The sequence below is a fragment of the Leptinotarsa decemlineata genome, unplaced genomic scaffold (genome assembly GCF_025532065.1).
Source record: "Leptinotarsa decemlineata unplaced genomic scaffold, Ldec_3_MD MMD2_tig00001621_RagTag_RagTag, whole genome shotgun sequence".
Classification (NCBI taxonomy): Eukaryota; Metazoa; Arthropoda; class Insecta; order Coleoptera; family Chrysomelidae; genus Leptinotarsa; species Leptinotarsa decemlineata.
The window spans coordinates 484,322-501,159 of NW_027412566.1; the positions used below are offsets into that span (position 1 = coordinate 484,322).

The 16,838-nt window shown below is 36.5% G+C and overlaps 1 protein-coding gene across 4 annotated transcripts in view; it reads left to right on the top strand.

The window, feature by feature from the left end:
- LOC111509023 (proton-coupled amino acid transporter-like protein pathetic) overlaps positions 1-16,375 on the top strand; it is a 43,184-nt gene extending 26,809 nt beyond the window's left edge. For all 4 annotated transcript variants that reach the window (XM_074176115.1, XM_074176118.1, XM_074176117.1 and 1 more), the window contains 4 exons: positions 2,746-3,176; positions 6,845-7,202; positions 10,830-11,011; positions 13,920-16,375. In XM_074176115.1, the coding sequence (XP_074032216.1) occupies positions 2,746-3,176; positions 6,845-7,202; positions 10,830-11,011; positions 13,920-14,337 (1,389 nt within the window). In that variant the 3' untranslated portion in view covers positions 14,338-16,375. The remainder of the gene's footprint in view (positions 1-2,745; positions 3,177-6,844; positions 7,203-10,829; positions 11,012-13,919) is intronic.
- The last annotated feature ends 463 nt before the right edge of the window (positions 16,376-16,838 follow it).

The window sequence follows — 16,838 nt, forward strand, 5'->3', positions numbered from 1 at the left end:
AATATAGAGACCAGCAACAGTTAGTATCTTGAGATTTTTAAGTTTTTTTGCCGATTTTAATGAAACTATAGTACATTCGGTACTGCAAACATGACGGTACATCAAAAAGAAAGAAACATAGTCGTCTCAAGCAAGTGGCACTGCAATTCATCCACAAAGTCACTGAGATATTTCTACCCGCTATTCCCCTTGAAGACGCCGCTGAGGAGCCATTGAAGTAGTGACTTGCTACAAAGAACTTCAAAATAGGCGGTCGACGCTGTTTGTCATATTGCGTTAAAATTAGTATTAATAGGCGTCGGACTGGGGGTATTAATATAAATTTTCCAATGATATATTCTGTATGGTGCCAAGATTATTGAAATATCATAAAAACTAATTTTATTTGAATTTTTTTTCCTGAAAAAGACAATTTATGTTTGAAATAGTTTTTTATTCAATATTGTTACCCTTTACAGATCTATAGAATAATCAGAATATTAAGTTTAATAAATATAGTTTGAAAAAACTAAAAAACACGCTTATGAAGAACATCGAACTAAAAAGTTAAACATTTTTTTTAATAAGCTTAAAACAATAACGAACGAAAAATACTAGTTTTATTGTGAAAAAAGCGACTTGCGCTTGATATATAAAAATATGGCACAAAGCGCCCGCGAATAGCTCAAGCGAAGTTGATTCTTACTGTTATTTTCTATCTATTCACTTTTATATTGTTATGCTTTATAGTTTTTATATTCTCATACTTACATTTATGTGTTGCATGAGAATATTCATTATTATTACTATTTTTTTTTCACCGTAGTTATGCTCTGGTCAGGCCCTATCCCCCGTAGCTCCGATACATTCGGGAGGGCGCGCCAGCATTATCAACCAATGACCACTCCCCACACCGTGGGGTAAGTGATACTCGAGGTTATAACTGTGGCGCCCCCGGAAATCGGAGGCACAAGGTCACCCATCTCTTTTATATGGATGATCTTAAACTTCATGCCTCTGGAGAGAAGTATCTCCATCAGTTCTATTTATACCGCCCTCAAAAAAATGTTTTTACAATCCCCTTCAACTAAATACTTATTTGTTGGAGAATGTATTGCGGTCACTACAGGACATATTTTCACATTTGTCGTAGTTGATGTGTTATTTTGTTTGTTATGAATGAGATTTTTCATGGGTAAATTTTGAGTATTCATTTATTCAACTCGTTGTGAGTAAATGATTTGAATGCTGTACGCCTATGGCACTAATATCTGTTTGAAAATCTGTTTAAAATCTGCTTTTCCGTTAACCAGCTGTCGCACCCCTACGAACGACAACCCTCAGAAGTCGAAACTTGTGCGAGCTAAGGATTAACGAGGTCTTACCTTTTAAGATCGATCGTTGTACAAGGATCTCATGCTTATTGTAGAGCCACTGTTTTTCGTTCTTGTCTTCCAGCTTCTTGATTGACAAAACTTCATTGGTTAACAAGAATGCAGTTGTGAAATGATCGGAATGTATCAGGTAATTCAAAATCCTCATACCAATGTGACAGATGATAAAGCGTAATTATCTAGTTGAATATTATAAATATATATATATATATATATATATATATATATATATATATATATATATATATATATATATATATATATATATATATATATATATATATATATATATATATATATATATATATATATATATATATAATAAGTATATATACACACATAAAAGAGTAAAGATATGAAAATATCAAACAGAAGTTGGTGTTGTTCTCATGGCTCCTGTGATGTTTAAACAAGCCAGTCGCTATATTTGATATAATTTTTGGATGGCCGTTGCTTGTAAAACTTTCGGTCCCCATGCAATGGCTCCGTACGTTAACATAGGTCTCATTATTGCAGTGTAGATCCAGGTGACCACATGGGTTAGAAGAACCCACGTGCGTCCCACTGTCCTCCGACATTGCTCATAAGCCACATATGCTCTTTTTGCTCTACTCTGTAGGTGAGAGTTCCATGTTAGCTTCCTGTCGAGGATAGTACCAAGGTATTTCACCTCTTCAGAGAAGTTTAGTTTGCTTTTGAAGATTTCGGGAGGTTTTAAGCCCGATAAACTTCTTTTCCTGGTGAAAAGGACCATCTCAGACTTCTTGGGATTGATCGACAGTGAGTGTTCCTTACAACTTGTTTCTATTGATTTGAGCTCATCCTGCTCTCTATCGCAAGTTACTCACTACACATTCTGATAATTCCAACAATGCCCTGAGCGTGCAAAAAAATATATCGCTGCTCAATCAGAAAGTCATTTTTTTCATAGATTTTATGCTTCTGAAAAATTTTCAGTATGAACATTCAACATGTTTTCTCTCCCTCTTTCCTCTTCTTTTTTTTTGTTTTCTCTCTAATTTAGTTTTTTTTCTTCCAGGCTAGAACTGGAATCAACAGTACCCTTCCGGTACATGTTGTTTAAAGCATCATTTGTACTTTTTTTATTACTTTCATAAATATTACTGGAGTTTTTTCCCAACACCAAATCGTTATTTTTAACACACTTTAAAAATAACGATTTGGTGTTGGGAAAAACTCCAGTAATATTCATTACTACACCAAAGGTTCCAAACAGTGCATCATTACTTTCATAGAATGAATAATTATTGTGTTTATATGTAATAAGGAACTACAAATAAATATTATTATTAAATATTCATCCACCCCACTGTTTGATTATTTCAATTTCAATGATTTTTTTTTCAAACAGGATGTTCGACCAAAAACCGCCGCAATGACCCGATGCGAGGAGAAGCAGCACCTCCTCGACAGCGACTACCAGAGCGAAAGCGCGTCCATCAACATGGAGAGCGGCTTCACGCAGATGGACGACCCCATCTTCAACAGGAGCATCGAACATCCCACTTCCAATTTCGACACGATGATCCACCTGCTCAAAGGCAATATCGGCACCGGCATCCTGGCGATGCCCGACGCCTTCAGAAACGCCGGTTGGGTCGTGGGCCTCTTGGGCACCGTGCTCATGGGTATCGTCTGCACCCACTGCATGCACATGCTGGTCGGGTGCTCTCACGAACTGTGCCGCAGGACGCAGAGGCAATCGTTGAATTTCGCAGAAGTCGTTGAGAATGCATTTAAGTTTGGTCCGGGATGTTTGCAAAGATTTTCTGGACTTGCCAAGTGAGTAGTATTTTTGTGGTTATGGTTAATTTATTTCAGAATGTGTTGTACAATTGGCAAGCCAAATGTCTTTCTCAAGACTATGGGACAAGATACTATCTAAAATATTCAAGTGTGGTTGACCTTGGACACATATATGCACATATGCATTGTGTTTTTGCCTAGATCAGTCTTTATTCGGCTTCTTTCAACACTACCTTCCAAATGTTTTCTTTTTCATTATCTTACAATTTCGGATCCTTTGTGAATTTTGTCAATGCTTTTGTACTGTCCAACAATATGCTCTGCGGTGTCCCCTTTTTTCAGTGGGCCTTCTTTTCAAGATCATACGAATTTTGGTTCTTCAGACAATAAAACATATTTCTCTCTCTCTCTCTCTCTCTCTCTGTCTCTCATCTTGGTCGTTCTGTTGTTTTCTATTCTGTCTAATCTTATGTCGCTCTATACAGCTACCGAACTGAGTCATGGCCGGTGAGAGAAATTGTATCTGCATAAAGTTTGGGTTGCTGTATGACAAAGAAAGTATCAGGTAAAATGAAATACAAACTTTTGTTTGCAATTTAACGTATTTAAATGTTTACGGCTCGAATAGCTGCAGTAGTTTCCTAAGAATGTATCATCTTTTCCTTCAATCGATTTCCTGGAATCTTTGAAATCCACTAGATACTCGTTAGGACAACAAGAGGATTGTTCCGAATTCTCCGGGTTCTTGTTGAATACTTTTCGTGCGCAAAACAATAGCAGAATCAATACTACTGACCGTTCTGGATTGAGTGATTCCGTAGTCTATTTCGTCGTACGTTTGTAAATCTTTTGCTGGAAAAATCTTCACTTGTTTACTTTGTAGTAAATGTTCAAGAGGTGGCAAAAACGTATGTGAATTTCTGGAACTTCAACTAGCGTTTCCCAATATGACTAATAACCAGTCCGTGCAAAGCTTATTGTTAAATCATCTGAAAATGGAACTTTTAACAAGTGATGATCGACTGTATTGCCAAACAAGTATAGCTGAGCCACCAGTCAATCTAATAACAACACTGATGATCTTCAAACATGACTCAACCTCTGACGGAAGCACCAAACCCTTACGAAGATTCAAAATTGATGAACACTTCAATCTAACAGACCAGTATTATAATCGATGTATTGAATTTATTGGAGCCTCTGGAGACACCCTAAAGTTTGTTTCATAAGAGAGAGGATATTGGCGAATCAAGATCCTTAGATGATGTGGTGCTGCAGGTTTTTCCGGGATTTGCTGCAGCTGAAAAAGCAAATGCGCCACTGGAATCAATGAAGTCGCCCCGGAGCTCCAATTAATTTATTTTTGTTGTTTTATAATTTCATAATTTGTATTTCGAAATCTAACAGACTGATAATATATTTCTACACATCTACTGCACATCATGAGGGATGTGCAGTAGATGTGTAGGGGCTTCTCACCGACCATGACTCAGTCCGGCAGCTGTGCATGATATTCATTATTTATATGCCCTTTTCTACTTATTTCCTTACTGAACGAAATTCAAAATATTGATAAGTGAATAATAGCATTTTCAGTCCATTGATATTATCAAATGGATCATCAGCTGCTGCAGAAATGATAATAAATATACCGCTGATTTGAAAGAGGTTGCCATCATGTTCATAATTCTTCCTTTAGACTTGAGAATTTTTCAGGTTTTCGTTCATTGATACTCCGAAAGAAAAATAATTGTGTGAGGACTAATGGAGAACCTGCACAAGTGTGACGAAGGCAAACTGCAAAGTCACTTCGTAATATGAACTTTTTCCTCAGGAAAATCTAATTGAACAAAAGGTCTAACCACCAGCCACAACAAAAGAGAATGGTAATTAAAACGTTGGTTGAGAGAGCACGACGTATCTGTGAAGCTGAGAAGCTAAAAAATGCCTTTAAAGGGAATGGGTACATTGAAAGAGAATTCGAGAGGCCATACGACTTAGGAGAGACAACGCAAAGTAACCCCAGCTAGGCTAGTCAAGAGACCAGCTTTCCTTCCTCAGCTACACTAGTCAAGGGAACAGCTTTCCCTTGACTATATTCCTTATAGCTGCGGTTCAGTCTACATTGGAACCACGGAAAGAAGTGTAGGTACCCGTTTCTCTAAACACAAGATAAATTGTCGACTCGGATAAACTGACAAATCAGCTGTAGCTGAACATATTCTCAACAAAGATGGCACTCGCATTATCACATTCGAAGATGAAACTCAAAAGTACTATTTAAAGTACTATTCAAAAACACAAAGATAAATTCAATAGAAAAAAAGAGGCAATGAATAACCATATGTTTACCACAGTAGGAGACAACACGTTAGGCCTTAAAATAGTGCAGATCATGGCTAAGCAAGCAAAACAAGTTGTAATATACTATATATTAAGTCCAGTAGTACACATTTTGTGTATTGTACCAAAAAGTCGTAATTAAATCATTTTAAATATTCTCTACTATTCTGCTGAATTTATCGTTACTACAAATTCAAAACCGTTATGTGAAGCTTCTAAAATAGGAGTATCAAACTAGACAAAGGTGAGCAGAAGTTGAAATAGAACCAAAAGGGGGTACAAGCAAAATTGAATCAAAATGGAATTAAAATATATAAGGTTTTCAAACCATAACAAATGTTTCGGTATGCAGTAGCTTCTTCAAACAGAAATAATTATTCCTGTCTACATCTACTGTGACGAAACATTTCAATGAGCTTGCAAAAGAAATAAATGAGTCGGCTAATTTAGCATGTAGTTTGTAGATGATAGATATTGTTTACACATTGAATTAATTTTTTTGTCTTTGATAATATTATTGTAAATCATGCCCTAAAGAAAATAACGCCGGCCGCCACTGGTAGCCCCAAACCAATTGTGACGCAGCTAAGAACGCGCAAATGTACGATTTTTGCTGCCGCTCTAGATGTAGCGAGAATAATGCTACCGATTTTTCAGTTTGCACCCTATTCGTATTGATAATTTCAATGGATATCATTATGCGGATCTCATTATGCTCCACCGTGTGGTGTCGATGAATGAGCTTTGCATTCTAGGCTACCAGGTAGAGAACCGGCAGTATCCGACAGCGACGGCTTGGTTTGGCTGGAAACATTCCCGAGCGATAAAGTTTTCAGAAACTTAGACCTGTTAACAGTCAATCGAGTTGAACTAAAGTTCATAACAACCAAATTTATTTTTCATATGGCCTTCAGCAGTCCTCGAAGAAACCTCAGTATTTGCGTTTATTCCAGTGGGTTGACCAATAATTGACTACAGTGAACAATTATCAAACATAATTTTATTACACTCTGAATACAACAAATACTTCAACTATTATTCGGATGTCTATCGCCTTACTAGATCACTTCGCGTACCGCACTATAACTTCCATTTGACTGTGTCGATAGGCTCGTGGCTAACGTTCATTTATCGTAATCGAATGCAGTAGAAATTTCGAGTTCCATCGAAATCGGTAGCATTATTCTCGCTGCATCTAGAGCGGCAGCGAACATCGTACATTAGCGCGCTCTCAGCTACGTCACGATTGGTTTATGGCTACCAGTGGCGGCCGACGTTATTTTCTTTCGGGCATGATTTACAACAGTATTCTGTACATGTATCCTAATGACAAATCCTTATTTGAACCATTTTTGTTTCAGAACCACTATAAATATATTCCTCTGCATCACTCAGATGGGGTTCTGCTGCGTTTACTTCGTGTTCGTGGCAGCGAACCTCCACGATGTTGTGAAACACTACTTTTTCGACATGAGTGTTCACTGGTATTTGCTGCTTCTCCTGCTCCCTATGATACTGCTGAACTGGGTGAAAAGCTTGAAGTATTTGACACCAGCCTCGCTGTTCGCATCTATAGTCACCTGTACTGGGCTTGTCATCACTTTTTTCTACATGCTTCAAGGTTTGCCAAACATGTCGTCGGTGCATGCGTTCTCTTCTTGGAGTCAACTGCCGCTTTATTTTGGAACTGCCATATACGCATTCGAAGGAATCGGGATGGTAAGTAGTATTGAATGTAATTATATTTGTTCATCCTCAATGAACTCTTTTCCATAAAGCAAAGTTGTATGAAAGTACAGGGTTTCAATTTGGAAACTGCTGAACCTCAACATCTTCTTATGACATGAAAAATCGTAAATTTTATTACCAAATGGAACAATTTCCTGGAATATTTTCTTGTTGCAGTTCCACCTCCTAAAAGTGGTAGACCTCAGAGATATATTTGAGGTCCATTATTGTAATTTTTTTTTCGATTAAATTAATCCTTTAATGCTATAGCATATAATCATTACAATGGAAAATAAAGTAATACAAATTATGAAACAGCAATAAAAATTAATTGGCGCTCCGGGACGGCTTGATTGATTCCAGTGATGTATTTGCTTTTGCAACTGCAGGAAAACCCGGAAAAAAGCTGCAGCACCACATCATCTACTATTTATTATTTATAGTAGTAATATCATTAAGGCCTACGCAAATAATACTAAAATCTCTTAAAATTTACATTGCTCACTGCTATGCCGACGATACACAGATTTATTATATAAACTTTCTATCCAGGGGATGTGGTAATTGCCTGTAATTTCACTAATGAAGATCTTCACAACTTCATACAAAAAGCATCAATTCATTTTCTTCAGATAATTTCTAATAAATCTAACATAATGTTATTTGATACACACATAATGTGTGTATCAAAATTTATTAAATGGTCAAAAATACTGAGTGAGCATATAAGCAAAACTAAAAAAAATATGGCTCTTCTTTGGCACCCCGAAAAAAAATCATAATACAAAAAAAATTGGAATCAGTACAAAGTATGGCCTCCACGCTGGTTTATTACGGCCCTACATCTATCGTGCATCGACAAAATAAGATTGTCAGTGTCTTGTTGAGGTACATTTGCCCATTCAGCGATTAAAAGCTCTCTCAATTGAAACGTTGTGTGAATGTTCCCCATATGCGGAGTAATTCTTCGTTGAAGCATGTCCCACACATGCTCGATGGGATTCAGGTCCGGTGATTGTGCTGGCCATGGCAATACATCAACTCCTTCGTTGGTGAGCCAGTCAGTCACTAAACGCGCGACATGTGGACGAGCATTATCGTGCATTGGGTCGAAGTTTTCACCAACAGCACCAGCAAACGGACGGACGATAGGTAAAAGAATGGTGTCGAGGTACTGTCAAGCTGTGAGGGAGCGATTTGGAAAAACGAGATCGGTTCTGCCGCCGATCATGATTCCGTCCCATAGCATTACTGTACCACCTCTGTATGTGTGAACTTCCTGGACGTGTCTCAAACGTTCATTATTTCCAGGTCGTCTCCACAGTCTTACTCGACGAGAATCTGGATGAAATCCAAATCTGGATTCGTCTGAAAACAAAACTGTGGCCCAATAATTTGCATCCCAGTTTTGATGTTCTTGACACCACTCTAATCTTCTACCGCGATTGCCTCTCGACAAAGGTGGACATGTAAGTGGCCTTCTGTTGTGGAGATCTGCTTCATGCAGTCGATTTCTGACAGTATCACGACCAATGGTTACCTGGTGCGTCTGCTGCAACACGTTAACCAACTCAGGTGCTGTGATTGTCGGTTGTCTTCTTGCGGTTAAGACCAAAAATCGGTCTTGAACTGCAGTTGTAGCGTGTCCTCGCCCTGGATGTTGTTCGGCTGGACTGCCAGTTTCACGGAAACGCCGCCACAATCGACTGATAACACTTTGGGAGACCCCCAAACGAAGAGCTACATCATTTTGTCGCATGCCACCTTGAAGAAGCCCTACAGCTCTATTCATCTCAGCCAATAGTAAGTGATGGCGTTCCATGTTAAAGCACAATATTTCCAGTTTAATTGCTGAGCAAGAACTGTATAGAATGTACAAACTCGACACTTTCAGATTATTCATTTTAGCCGAAAACCTACAGTTTGTAAAAAACTTGATAAAAGATTAGTTACCGTTTTTGCAGGCTTTGTTCAACCCATAGAAACCTACAGGGTGGTCGAGTGTACCAATTTAATCGAAATTAAACGACCTCATGCAATTATTTTTATGATATTTAGTATGTTATAAAAATATCCCTAGGCTTTTCCGATGTGTGTGTGTATATATATATATATATATATATATATATATATATATATATATATATATATATATATATATATATGCGAGCGCTTTCGAGAGTTGGTCGTGCTGTCATCATCAAGGCTCTACTCAAACTGAACGTGTCAACCTCTTGTTTGTCCTTTTATGCGGTACGAACGCCTTAGTGAAGGTATTTCAGGTACTTTAGGTAAATTTGCCTGTATTTGGGTTACACCAGGTAATATTCTTTGTGTTAGATCTTCTCTAGGTTTACTGTTCCTAGGATTGTGTATTGTTTTGTGTAATATATTGAATTTTAGGACTTGTGTTTTGATTTGTATTTGTTCCTCGATAAGTGAATTATGACTGTTGAATTTATAGATGTTTTAGTTTTCCCAGATGTCCATACGGTTTTCCTCATTGACTTGCTTTATGAGTTTTATGTTCTCTGGTGGGGGGAATTTATTTTTGTTTTGTATGGCGTGTATTGCGAGGTTTGATTTATATATTATTGTCTTTATGTATGCCTTTTTGTGCTCGTTTTTTGGATCAGTTTTTTTCCATGCCCGCAAGTTCAAACCATCCACCAACACACAAAATGGCTGCCTATAACGCATTCATATACAGAATGTTAACGATACCACTTAGCAATGAAGCCCGGAACAAGGAACGGAAAATCATATACTAAATAGCGAACGAGAACGGATACACGCAAAAGACAAAAGATAAATTAGAAAACAGAATCAAACAAAAAATATAGAACAAAGATCAAACCACTCCAATAGATAAAACAACACAACGATGGACAGCATTTACGTACGTAGGTCACCAACCAAAAAACTAACAAACATCTTCAAACCCCTGAACATCAACATCACATACAAGCCAAACACGAAAATAACACAAAAAATAAACAGCTATGAAAAAGAACAAGACAAAAACTTAAACGGGGTGTACAGCTCGGACTGCAACAAATTATATATCGTCCAAACCAAGAAAAAACGGATCCAAAGGTACGACGAGCACAAAAAGGCATACATAAACCCAATAATATATAAATGAAACCTCGCAACACACGCCATACAAAACAAACATAATTGCCCCCCACCAGAGAACATAAAACTCATAAAGCAAGTCAATAAAGGAAACCGTATGGACATCTAGGAAAACTTAAACGTCCATAAAGTTAACAGTCATAATTCACTTATCGAGGAACAAATCTGTTTAAAAAAATCTTTTTCCCGTTAACCTGCTGGCGCACCCCTATAAACGACAACCCTCAGAAGTCGAAACTTGTGCGAGCTGAGGATTAACGAGGTCTTACCTTTTAACGTGTGATTCCCAACATGTTATTCAACTTCCAATTATCCCCAAAAGGGATAATTGGAAAAAATCGGGCATATATAGACTAGAATGTGGTGACTGTCCAGCAGCTTATGCAGGACAGACAGGCATAAACTTCATCATAAGATACCGATTGTTGAACAAAAACGGATTCTGTTGAATGTGCAAATTTTTGAATTAATTTTTTCTAGGTTTTACCATTAGAAAATAATATGAAAACTCCCCAAGATTTCGGAGGTTGGAATGGTGTTCTCAATACCGGTATGGTAATCGTCGGTGCCTTGTACACGTCAGTAGGATTTTTTGGATACCTCAAGTATGGTGATAAGGCCGTTTTAGGGAGCGTTACGCTTTTGCTGCCAGTTAATGAATTGTAAGTATACCAACCCTATAATCTTATTTGGGTCTCTCTGCGATGTCTAACCTATCTTGGCAGCTTCCAAAATTTCCCTGAGTAGGTGAACGTATACGAGTTCTGTTCAAAAAATATGGCGAAAGTTTAAATTTCGCGGGCTACATACTTTTGATTAGGGATTTTATTTTTTGTGTTGGTACACTCGTCTCGAACATATGTTTACAGTTTCAGCTGTTTAGCCTGTTGAGTTTGTTGGTGAGAGTCATAAATGTTAGAAGTGTTTTGCTCGTTCGGCAATTTTCTGCTATTAAAACGAATGGATCAAATGATTTGCATCAAATTTTGTGTAAAAATGGAATTAAGAGCTCTAAAACACTTGAAATGTTAACAGTGGCTTATGCTAATTGTATTCCTAGTCAGAAAAATGTTTACAAGTGGTACACGCTTTTCACAGAAGGTCGAGAAGATGTAAATGACGACTCTTGCCCTTGACGCCCCAGCACAACCGATGAAAATGTTGAGAAAGTAAAGAAAACTGTTATGGAGGATCGTCGAATTACTATTAGAGAAGTTGCTGAAGGTGTCGGCATATCGGTTGGCTCATGTCATGCAATTTTTTCGAAAATTTTGGGCATGAAGTGTGTATCAGCCGAGGTCCTTCCAAACTTGATTAGAAACAAATTGGAAAAACTATTCATGGCTTTTGCATCACGACAATGCCCCTGCTCACTCGTCATTGCTTGTTCGTAATTGTTTCGTCTAAAAACAACACCGTAATCATGCCTCAGTCACCGTATTCACTAGATTTGCCCATCTGTGACCCATGGAAGGACAGCGTTTTGCGACGATTGAAGAGATAAAACCCGAATATACAAAAAAAGTGCATATCAGAACTACTGACACAATTTATAAGAGGGACTTCTTCGAAGATGACAAAAAAAAGTAATGAATAAATAGATATTTTTTGAGAAAAATGAAAATTCGCTTTATTTTTTGAACAGAGAGCGTATATCAAAAAGAGCAACAAAACATTATTCTTATTCTTATCAACCAATACTGACATATAAATTATCCATGAAAGTTTCTGGATGCTCACGATCATCTTCTCATATCAGTTTATTTCGGAGAAAATTTGATAACAGAAAACCGACAGACTTTCGAAACTATCCAAAAATCTAGTTTCATGTACCGCTCTCGGCAATTTCAGATAGTTTTCATTCATTCTATGGCTGTTTTCCAAGGAGTGTTAAGCGACACCAGATTTTTCCGGTCTCCGGAATCGCATATTTGCTGCGTGATCTTTGAAACGAGTTTTAATGGCTATCTTAGTCTGACCGATATTTTTTTGTCACAGTCGCCACAGCTTTCTCATATACAGTGCCTTCATTTCAAAACTTCCCACCCCTAGTACTTCGTTTAGCAGGGACAATTTGCCGTAGGCAAAAAACACGTCAATTTAGATATCGAGGGGGAAGTTTAAAACCAGTGCCAGTGGTATTTAAGGTTTAACCCCCTTACCCCTAGCTACCCCCACTTAATAATTTTAAATGGCACCCCCTATTTTGGAATACATAATTTTAAAGATCATAAAAATCCTCACTTAACCCCGTTTAGAAAACTGAAATTGATTGATCTGTTCTCGTAAAATATTACAAGATCTGTTCATTTTGCACAAATTGAGTCCTATTTACGTTATGGAATTTGTTTCTGGGGAAATTGTGCACAATTTCGTTTCAATATGGTATTCTCTCTACAAAAAAGATCCATCAGATATTTATGCAAGGCTAGCTACAGGGATTCATGCCGCCCATTATTTGTGAACCATAAAATTGTGACCTTAGTATGTATTTTTATTGTGCAAACAGTATGTCTTATCCACAAAAAATATAAAAAAATTCTCGTTAATTTTCGACAAAAAGACGTGGATTCAAAGTGTATTGTCCTTCCGTATGATTCAAGATACAATAACGGATTAGATCGTATTTTAAAATGGTCAAGTCGGGGATATTAGAAAATATAAGCTGTGAGGACTGTTACAAAAAATACATCGGAAGGACTAAGCGAGCCATGAAAACTCGTTTCAAAGAACACAGCACATATCCGATCTCGGAGACCGGAAAAATCTAGTGTCGCTCTAAACGTCTTGGACTCTGTGCCCACAGAATGAATGAAAACTGTCTGAAATTGCCGAGATCGGTATATTATACTAGACTTTTGGTTACTTCCGAAAATCTGAAAATGGCAAAGTGTGCATGAGATCTATGAAGAGTGATAAATGTTTCATTCCAATTAGCACATCGATTACTTTTTTATGAAATTCTCCACAAATTTCTACTCGAAAGACGCGAACTAAGTTGGTGAAACACGCGTGTAGAAGAGCATTCGCATTCACCATTAAACACATCAAAAATGAATGAAATAAAATCGATTATTTTTCAACTAAACTAACCAAGCATATCCTAACCAACATATTTATGTAACCTGAAATCTGAAGTAAAAACTAACGTCTTTTAGAATGCTTTATTTGGAGAAAAGCATCTACCCACAACATCTAACCTGACTTCCGAATTCGAGAACGAATTTAGCGCATTATTACTTGTATTTCGTAGTTTGAATAATATCAATAGTGCTTCTCAGTAACCGATAAGACTATAAAAAAACGAACATTACTACATTTATTAGTATCGTTTGTAGATAAAGTAGGATTTTTTCAAAGCGGGTTCCAGCGTGACGGAGCTTGTAATCGTCGCACTGAAATACGTTATCCATCAGTACTTTCTAGAATGCTTTGTATATTATTGGAATTGTAAAAACTGAACTTCATTTTCATTTGTCTCAAACGTTTTCTGCTCTCTTTCCATTCAATATGTTTGAACCGTTGTACCGCCTAATTTAAAAAATAATAACACGCACACTTCTTTTTCAGCTTGTCACAATCTGTACGACTGATGATGGCGGTGGCAATTTTCTTATCGTACAGCTTGCAGTTTTACGTACCTTTCCAAATCGTCTGGCCCATGATAGGAAGACATTTCGAGAACGAAAAAACCCAAGATATAGCGGAGTACATCACCAGAACCGTATTGGTTTTCATAACTTTCCTATTCGCTATCGCAATACCCAATTTGGGTGCCGTTATTTCTCTAGTTGGTGCTTTCAGCAGTTCCGCCTTGGCTCTGATATTTCCGCCACTGATAGAAATCATTACTTTTTGGCCCGATAAGTTGGGAAAACATAAATGGGTTCTGTGGAAGGATATTGCCATTATTTTGATTGGTTTCTTCGGATTCCTTATTGGGTCTTATACAAGTTTATTGAACATCCTTCACCCTCAAACAATGTAGAGAGTTTTACCTATTTGATATCAAGTGCTACCATGAAGTAGAGAGCTGTTGCTCAAGATATTCTCTTCGTATCAAAGAGCTTCCCATTTGACAATAAAAATGTGTAGATTTATGATTATTTGATGTTAGTCAATTCCAGATGTGTAGTTTGAGCAGCAGTAGCTTTGTTGAGATTTGCAGTAAAGTCTACTTTTGGACGCTGATTGATGGTAATTTCCAGAAAGACGATAAGTTCCAGATAAAATCCTGTAGTGCCACCTTTTATATCAGTAAAGAATACAAGTCAAAGTCGCTCTTGTTTTGTCTTGAAATCAGACGCAAATTTTCAGTTATCCCACACAAATTCTTATTTCTACATCACGTCATTGAATTGGATTTTTCCACCTCACCATTTTTCATGATAAATGTATAATTTCACAACCATGAGAAGGTATCTGGCTTGCTACTTAGGTGAGTGTTAGGTTTCCATTGTTGCATCACTTTACATTTGCTAAGAAGGATTTATAGCTAATCATGAAATTTGGTTTCCAAATAGTGGATTTTGCAGACTGAATTCACATTTTGAAAATCCCAAAGCTGCTGTCAAACTGACACATAGTGTGAGTTGGAACTTTTATGTTATGGTTGGTATGTTATGTTATGATGTTGGCAGCAGTTCAACTGTTCCACAATAAACTTAATTTTATTGTACAGGAGCAAGTTCCGACATTAATTGAAAGATGATGAATGTTTTGTGATAGTAGTGTTTAATTCGACCACATTATGCATTTATTTATATTTATATGTACTGTTAGATATATAATTATCTAGTCATTACCAGTTTTGGCTATTCATAATCTAGTCATCACCTGTTTTGGCTATTTATAGTAATTTTAGATTCGATTCCCGTTCAAGAATGGGTTTTGTTCCTTTCATCATAGTGAAGTGTTGTATTTATTAGGTGTCACATTGAAGATTTAAGCACTTATCAGAACTTCACAATCAAAAAGTTTTTTGAGTTTCATGATTTTTTATCAAATTCAGCTTTACTTCACGAAAGCATATAAGAAATACTGTAAATTGAAAAATTCTCACCTACAACTGTGAATTCAAACGTATTAGTATGAAGTTACAAGTACAACTGTAAATTGTCAAATTCACTTTCATGATTGTAAATTTTGACAAACCTCTGTAGATAGCAATCTCCTGACATCTACACTTTGCACTCGGCATAACAGATGTCAGTTAATGAAAACAAAATCTTAACATAATCTAGCCAAAACTATAGTCAACTAATAAATTTTAATAAGTGATATACTTTTCAAGTTCTAGTTGCACTAGTTGAATCGAACTTCAGCTAGCAAGATTGGGTTACAGGTAAATTTTTATTTCACTGACAATATGCTAAATGAATTTGCAATAAATGCAATGTGCTGACATCTATTCTGCGTAGTAAAAAGTGTACATGCGAGGAACTTGCTGTCTACAGATGCTGATCATAATTTACAGTTATAAAAATTAATTCATAGTTATAAATAAATCCCTTATTGAACACTCTAGATTAGTAGCAGCAATTAAAAATGTGAGACATTCACAAGCCAAAGTGAGACATCTTAATAATTATTTTCAAATATGGCTCCTAAGTTTTGCCTAGAATTTATTCTTGGCCGGTGCCTTTCTTAGTTTTCCTCGTGTTATGTTCACTTGACAGATTTAACAATGTTTTTATCTTGTCCCTGGCAGAAGTTATTTTCTAAGGTTCTTCGTATCTTTTTTTGTGTAGTTCTATGTCATTTCCTTTTTACTTTTGGATTTTTTTGTATACAATTTCCTCGACTGTCAGTTCATTCTTCATGTACCTGTATTTTAACCAGTGCTATTTTGAAGGGACCGTTTTTTGAATTATTCACTGTGTCAAATGATAATATTACCAATTATGTACATATCATATATTTATTTACGTTGTATTATATTTTTGTAAGATTTAGTTGACCCAATTCATTTATTTATTGTTGGATACTTTCAAATGAATGTAGGAATAAAATATTTAACTATCAAATTGAATTTTTTATGGAAGCACAGAAGCGTTACAGTAAATTTCTTGATATACCCTGATAGCGGAGGTGATTGTTAGATTTGAATCGCTGTGAATAATTATATCAATTTGAAAAAATAGTTTCAACAGCTTTATTCCACAAGAGCGCAGTTTTCCAAATATGCAGTTCGAGATGTGTCCTTCTGTAATGAATAATGAAAAAGAGAAGACTGTTGATAAGTTCCAAAAATAGTTCAACTGTAGAACAATCTAATTCGAGTATTACGGAAAAAAATGTAATTTTACTGAATCCCTGAAAAGTAAGCCCCAAGTTGAAAAGTAAAATTTTCTGTTGGTGAATGGCAATAACGGTAGAAATCTTATAAAATATGTGACAATTTCCAGTAGAGAAAATCAAACAATTCAATCGATACTGCCAGTAACGAAACTTTGCTGATAAAAAGCCATAGAACATGCAAACAAGAAA